The sequence below is a fragment of the Penaeus japonicus genome, unplaced genomic scaffold, assembly GCF_977035675.1.
Source record: "Penaeus japonicus unplaced genomic scaffold, GWHDUDI00000001_assembly GWHDUDI00000042, whole genome shotgun sequence".
NCBI classification, from domain to species: Eukaryota; Metazoa; Arthropoda; class Malacostraca; order Decapoda; family Penaeidae; genus Penaeus; species Penaeus japonicus.
Genome location: NW_028234444.1, coordinates 19,685,263 through 19,693,098, shown reverse-complemented (window position 1 = coordinate 19,693,098; position 7,836 = coordinate 19,685,263). Strand labels below are relative to the sequence as shown.

General features: G+C 36.8%; 1 protein-coding gene across 1 annotated transcript in view; it reads right to left on the bottom strand.

Annotated features, from left to right (window-relative positions):
- Positions 1–928: 928 nt before the first annotated feature.
- The window catches only part of LOC122251963 (coiled-coil domain-containing protein 170), a 24,620-nt gene continuing 17,712 nt past the window's right edge, over positions 929–7,836 (bottom strand). The window contains exons 9-13 of the mRNA XM_086534988.1: positions 7,505–7,615; positions 6,131–6,256; positions 3,498–3,670; positions 1,937–2,029; positions 929–1,112 (exon numbers count right to left, since the gene is read on the bottom strand). Of these exons, the coding sequence (XP_086391114.1) occupies positions 929–1,112; positions 1,937–2,029; positions 3,498–3,670; positions 6,131–6,256; positions 7,505–7,615 (687 nt within the window). The remainder of the gene's footprint in view (positions 1,113–1,936; positions 2,030–3,497; positions 3,671–6,130; positions 6,257–7,504; positions 7,616–7,836) is intronic.

The following is a 7,836-nucleotide window of genomic DNA, read 5'->3' as shown; positions in this document are numbered from 1 at the left end:
AAAAACTGTTGTTAATATGGGATGTTATTAGGATATTCTAGTCTTAATTTCTTTTATTTTTTGTAATGTTTGATGAGGGGAGGATGATAATGATAATTGTTTTATAAAATAACACGTGGAGGTAAGGAAATTATATATATATATATATATATATATATATATAAACACATATGGACTGATAAGGAGATAGAAACATACAGATAGATAGAGAAACACACATACATAAATAGACTGAGAGCTAAAAAAAAAAAAAAAAAAAAAAAAAAATCTAAGGAGTATTAATGACATATTTTTTTCCCTTGAAGAAGAAAAAAAAACAAAAACTGTTAATATTGAGTCACTGTAAGCTTTTAACTTAGTGAATACTCTAAGCTTATTCATTCAGTAATTGGTATTGATGACTTTGGTTATTGTTTCTCTCGGTAAACTTAAGATTTGCGTGTATACTTAAGTTTATGAATGAAGGAAAATGCGTGTAGAGGAAATTGGAGGATAGTTGTAAATTTAAACTATTTGTTTTTTGAAGGTGGCATGGACTGTACATGTTACGGTTTAATCTTTCATATGAATTATATATGTATGTATGTGTGTATGTGTATCTATGTGTATATATACATATATATACATTAAACACACACACATATATATACATATACATACATACATACATACATATATATATATATATATATATATATATATATATATATATATATATATATATATATATATATATATATCACCGATTCATTTCATTTCTCGTTTCTTCTTAGATAAAACTTCCTCTTCCACTAAAACTTTTTTTTTTAAATCCATAAAACGGGAAAACCTAAACATAAAAACATAAAACCTTCAAAGTTCCTAAAAAAAAAAAAAAGAAAAAAAAAAAAAAAGAAAAAAAAAAAAAAAAAAAATCCAACTCTTTTCCTCAACTATATTCATCCTCATCGGTGGATGGGCGTTTCGTCGGGCTTGGAGTACGGGCGTGGGCTGAGGGTGGGCGTCTCGAATGTCGGGCTTGAGGACGATGGTTGTGGGCGTCGTCTGCGAGGGCGCGGAGTTCCTCTGACATGTCTAGGAAGCCCTGGTCCATGCGGGACGTGGGCGTGCCGCTGAGATGGGCGAGGAAGGGGCGTGTGTTAATGACAAGATAGTGGATGTATTGTTATTGTTGTTATTATTGTTATTATTTTATTTTTATTTACTTTTTTTTTTTTTTTTTTTTGGGGGGGTGATTTTATCTTTTATTTATTTTATATCTATATATATACATACACATATATATATATATATATATATATATATATATATATATATATATATATATATATACGTATATACACGTAAAAGATGAAAATTAATGAATGAGAAAATCATAAAGAATTAAGATTATTTATTTTATTATTATCATTATTTTTTTTTTCTTGGGTGGGGGGGGGGGAAGACTATGATGATTTATCCCGTTAATTGAAAGAAAAAACTAAGAAAATAAAGGGGTTTCGGATATAGTATATTAGCTTACTCGGCTATACGATGCAATCAAGTTTTTGTGAATTAATGATAATAATAATAATATATATGTATATATATGTATATATATATAATATATATATATATATATATATATATATATATATATATATATATATATATTAATTAATACTGAAAAAATAACTGATTAAGTCTCGTTCTACGACTGTTTCGCATTAATTCATATAAGTATTTTTATGACAATATTATTCCAAGAAAATAACATTGATACCAAACGACTCTCAATGACATAGAAAAAAAGAAATACATACAAAAATATATACATCATCTTCAGAAAAATAAAACATCATAAACCAACATCAAAACAACATCCAATTACATACAAAAAAAAAAAGAAAAAAAAAAAAAAAAAAAAAAATCAAAATCAAAAATTCTTCTCTCCTACCCAGGTGGCGAATCCAGCCTATAGGGCGGGGCGGCCGAGGAAGGACGGGTAGGTGACCTCAGGGGGGGCGAGCGGCTGGTGAGCGTCCGGGCACTGTTTGGACACCCGGAGGATATACCATTGAGGGAAGAATTTCGACTGAGGGGAGAGAGAGAAGAGAAAGGAGAGGGGAGGTGTTTTCCCTCTGGTATAGCTGGTTCTGGATCGAGGGTGGGGGTTTAAGGGGTAACTTGGTTGTTTTTGGGGGTGTTGATTTTTTTTTTTTTTTTTTTTGGGGGGGGTTGTGATGGTTTGTTTGTGTTTTTGGTGGTGGTTTTGTGGTTTGTTCGTGTTTGGTGTTAATTTTGTGGTGGTTAGTTTGTATTCGGTGTTAATTTTGTAGTGGTTAGTTTGTATTTGGTGTTGACTTTGAGGTTTGTTTGTATGTGTTTGGTGTTGACTTTGTGGTTTGTTTGTTTGTGTTTGGTGTTAATTTTATGGTTGTTTGTTTGTTTGGTGCTAACTGTCTGGTGGTTTCTTTGTGTTAACTGTGTGGTGATTTTCTTGTGTTTGTGGTGACTTTTTGTTTTTGGTGTTAAGTTGATAGTAACTTCCTTGTTTTTGGTGTTACCTTAGTAATAACTTCCTTACTTTTAGTGTTAATTTAGTAAACTTCCCTGTGACTGGTATCAAATAACCATTAACTCCCTTGAGTTTTGTGCTAACTTAATAGGAACTTCCTTGTGTTTTGGTTTTAATTTATCGTAAATATTGATAAAGAGAAAAGGGACAAGAAATTAGATTATGTGGACGTCCCTTTGCTGATAGAATGAGGGATAAACAAACGTTGGAAACAGAGAGAGGGAGAATTAGAAGGAAGGAGAGGGAAAGAGGGTAGATAGAGAGAAAGTGATTAAGAAAAATAGAGGAAGAAAGGGGGTGATAGAGAGAATGTGATTAGCAAAAAGAGAGGGAGAAAGGGGGAGATAGAGAGAAAGTGATTAAGAGAAAGACAGAGAAAGAGGGGGGTGAGAAACTGAACAAGAGAGAGGGGGGCGAGATAAAGAGAAATAGAATAAGAGAGAGGGCAAGAAGGGAAATGGATAGTAACAGAATGAGAGAAAGAGAGAATCATTCCTAATAGTAAGGCTGGATGTGATAAGTTTTAAGGTTGATGAGAGAGAGAGAGAGAGAGTGAGAGTGAGAGTGAGAGTGAGAGTGAGAGAGAGAGGGAGAGAGAGAGAGAGAGAGAGAGAGAGAGAGAGAGGGAGAGAGAGAGAGATAGATAGATAGATAGATAGATAGAGAGAGAGAGAGAGAGAGAGAGAGAGAGAGAGGGAGAGAGAGGGAGAGAGAGAAGGAGAGAGAGAGAGAGAGTAGAGAAAGAGAGAAGGAGAGAGAGAGAGAAAGAGAGGAGAGAGAGAAAGAGAGGAGAGAGAGAGAGAAAGATCCAGAGAAAGAAAAACCCAGAGACCAACCCCCCCCCCTCTCACAGAAATCCAGTAGCAAAGCCCCCCACCCCCCACCCACCCAAAAAAAAAAAAAAAAAAAAAAAAAAAAAAAAAAAAACTCATCCTATCACCTGTTAGGCCTCGAAGGAGCTGTCATCTCGTCAATCCTTCTTGACAGGTCGGTGAGCTCCCGATGCGCGCCGACAACACGCTCCAACCGACAGATCGCTTCGTAGTCCCCCTCGGCGCCAGGGTCACCGTCGAGGCCGAGCAAGTTCACGACAGCACGACGGAATTCTTGAAGCTGGAGGTGGAGAGGGAGAGAAGAAGAAGAAGAGGAAGAAGAAGAAGAAGAAGAAGGAAGAAGAAGAGGAAGAAGGGGAAAAAATGATAATTGGTTGGATGTGATTGAGATCGTTATATTGTTTGTTTGTTTTTGTTTTTTTTATTGTTGATAATTGGTTGGATAATAATTAATTGGATAAAAGATAATTGGATGGATGTGATTGAGATCGTTATATTGTTGTTGTTTTCTTGTTTTTTTTTGTTATTGTTAAGAATTGGTTGTATAATAATTAATTGGATAAAAAATAATTGGTTGGATGTGATTGAGATCGTTATATTGTTGTTGTTTTCTTGTTTTTTTTGTTATTGTTAAGAATTGGTTGTATAATAATTAATTGGATAAAAAATAATTGGTTGGATGTGATTGAGATCGTTATATTGTTGTTGTTTTCTTGTTTTTTTTTGTTATTGTTAAGAATTGGTTGTATAATAATTAATTGGATAAAAAATAATTGGTTGGATGTGATTGAGATCGTTATATTGTTGTTGTTTTCTTGTTTTTTTTTGTTATTGTTAAGAATTGGTTGTATAATAATTAATTGGATAAAAAATAATTGGTTGGATGTGATTGAGATCGTTATATTGTTGTTTTTTTTGTTTTTTTTAATTGTTGATAATTGGTTGGATAATAATTAATTGGATAAAAATAATTGGTTGGATGTGATTGAGATCGTTATATTGTTGTTTTTTTGTTTTTTTTAATTGTTGATAATTGGTTGGATAATAATTAATTGGATAAAAATAATTGGTTGGATGTGATTGAGATCGTTAAAGTTTTTTTTTTTTATTGTTGATAATTGGTTGTATAATAATTAATTGGATAAAAGATAATTGGTTGGTTGTGATTGAGATCGTTATATTGTTTTTTTTTTTATTGTTGATAATTGGTTGTATAATAATTAATTGGATAAAAGATAATTGGTTGGTTGTGATTGAGATCGTTATATTGTTTATTGGTTTTGTGTTTGTTGTTGTTGTTTATGTGACGTGTTTATGTTTTGATTGTTTGGGTTGAATGATGATTTTGATAATAATGATGATAAGGATAAATAATATTATTCCTCAATCAAGAAACGTTTAACAATGGATTTAGAATCGTTAAAATAGGAAATGGGTGTTTTTGTTTGTGTGTGTGTTTAGATATGTTTTTCCTTTAATCGCTTTCCTACAAACAGTAAATTTAATTTCGTTTAGTCTGAATTACGGGTTTTTCCTGATTACATAATAAATACCGTTTTATTTTCCCCAATGACAAAATACCTTTCGCTTTCTTTCGCTGACAAAATACGCTTTAGTTTTTCCTGCTATCTAAATACCCGACTATCTTACCTGCTGACAAAATACCTACTAACCAACCCGCCCTAAACCTCTTAACACCCCCCAACCTTCCCACCACATCCTAAAGAACCTACTAACCACCTTATTTACCTACTTACATACCTCTCTCCCCTCCCCTACAGCCGCCAAAACCTACTAACCAACCCGCCCTAAACCTCTTTACAAACTTATTACTTATTAACCTCCTTATTACCTACTTACATACCTCTTTACATCCCCCAACCTTCCCCGCCCCCCCCATATCCCAAAGAACCTACTAACCACCTTATTTACCTACTTACATACCTGCTTTTCCCTTCGCGTGAGGTCACGGACAGCCTGTTTGGTGACGGCGAGTTCCTGTGTTATGCCTCCTTATTATTACCCACTTACAACTTATTAACTTATTACTTACTAACCTCCTTATTACCTACTTACACCCCCCAACCTTCCCACCACATCCCAAAGAACCTACTAACCACCTTATTTACCTACTTACATACCTGCTTTTCCCTGCGCGTGAGGTCACGGACAGCCTGTTTGGTAACGGCTAGTTCCTGTGTTATGCCTCCTTATTATTACCCACTTACAACTTATTAACTTATTACTTATTAACCTCCTTATTACCTACTTACATCCCCCAACCTTCCTCCCCCCCACATCCCAAAGAACCTACTAACCACCTTATTTACCTACTTACATACCTGCTTTTCCCTTCGCGTGAAGTCACGGACAGCCTGTTTGGTAACGGCGAGTTCCTGTGTTATGCTTCCTTTTTACCTACTAACAACTTATTAACTTATTACTTATTAACCTCCTTATTACCTACTTACATACCTCTTTACATCCCCCAACCCCCCCCCCCCATATCCCAAAGAACCTACTAACCACCTTATTTACCTACTTACATACCTGCTTTTCCCTGCGCGTGAGGTCACGGACAGCCTGTTTGGTGACGGCGAGTTCCTGTGTTATACCTCCTTATTACCTACTAACAACTTGTTAACTTATTATTAACCTCCTTATTACCTACTTATATCCCCCATCCTTCCCACCCTATCCCAAAGAACCTACTAACCACCTTATTTACCTACTTACATACCTGCTTTTCCCTTCGCGTGAGGTCACGGACAGCCTGTTTGGTGACGGCGAGTTCCTGTGTTATGCCTTCGAGGCTGTTTTCATTAACACGCCGTTCCTCCAACATGTGTTCGCCGTGTGCTTTGATCTGGGGGGAAGGAGGAGGGGGAGGAGGAAGGAGGGGGAAGGAGGGGGAGAAGGGGGGGAGGAAGGAGGGGGGAGTAGAAGGGGAGGGGGAAATGGGGGGAGATGGAGGGGAGGGGGAAATGGGGGGAGATGGAGGGGAGGGGGAGAATGGGGGAGGAAGGAGGGGGTAGGGGGAAGGGGAGGAAGGAGGGGAAGAAGGGGGGGGATGGGGGAGGAGGGAGGAAGGGGGGAGTAGAAAGGAGGAGGGAGGAGGAGGAGAAGAGGGAAGGTGGGGGAAGGGGGGGAGAAGGAGAAGGGGAGGAGGAAGGGGGGAGGAAAGGAGAAGGGGAGGAAGGAGGAGGAGAAGGGAGGGGAAGGGGGAGAAGGGGAGAAGGGGGGAGATGGGGAAGAAGGGGAGAAGGGGGAAAGGGGAGAGTGAATGGAGGAAAGGATAAAATGGTGAAAAGAGATGGGGGAGAGGGGGGAGAATGGAGGGTGAATGTAGGAAGTGGTAGAAAGGGTGATAAATGTAAATTCATAGTATTTAGAGTATTATATCAAATATAATAGTACCAAATTCATTATATTTAGAGGTGATAACACTGCTAATGATGAAAGCTTAAAGAAACTAAATAAAATCAAGTTTTTTAAAAATCTTTTTACCCATGAATGAAATAATAAAATGATTAGGAAATATAAATGTGTGTCTAGAAAGATTCAAGAGAGGTGGTGAATTGTGATCATAGAGTAAGCCTCTCTCTCTCTCTCTCTCTCTCTCTCTCTCTTTCTCTCTTTCTCTCTCTCTTTTCATCTCACTCAATCTTTTTCTCTCTCTCTTTTTCGTTCGCTCTCTCTCTCTCTCTCTTCATCTCATTCAATCTATATCTCTCTCTTTCTCGCTTACACACACTCACTTTCACTCTCTCTCTGTCTGTCTGTCTGTCTCTCTCTCTCTCTCTCTGTCTGTGTCTCTCTCTCTCACTCTCTCTCTCACTCTCTCCTTCCATCTCACTCAATCTTTTCCTCTCTCTCTTTTGTTTTCTCTCTCTCTCTCTCTCTCTCTCTCTCTCTCTCTCTCTCTCTCTCTCTCTCTCTCTCTCTCTCTCTCTCTCTCTCTCTCTCTCTGTCTGTGTCTCTGTCTCTCTCTCTCTCTCTCTCTCTCTCCTTCTCTCTCTCTCTCTCTCTCTCTCTCTCTCTCTCTCTCCATCTCATTCAATCTTTCTCCCTCTCTTTCTCGCTCACTCACACTCACTCACTCTCTCTCTCTCACCTGTTCCTTCATCTGCGTTATTTTCTTCTGTTGACGTGATCTTATTGCATCCAATTCGTTAATCTTCGCTGTTAATTCTTCCACTTTCTTCTGTTGTTGTGTTGAGCGGCCCTGAGGAGACAGAATATAATCAGTATATATCTATCTATCTATCTATCTATATATATATATTATATATATATATATATATATTATATATATATATATATATATAGAGAGAGAGAGAGAGAGAGAGAGAGAGAGAGAGTTTAATTTATTTCTCTATGTTTCTCTTATTCCGTCGTTGTAATTCATGAAGATGTTTGTACTACTATTACTACTGTTAGTAATAT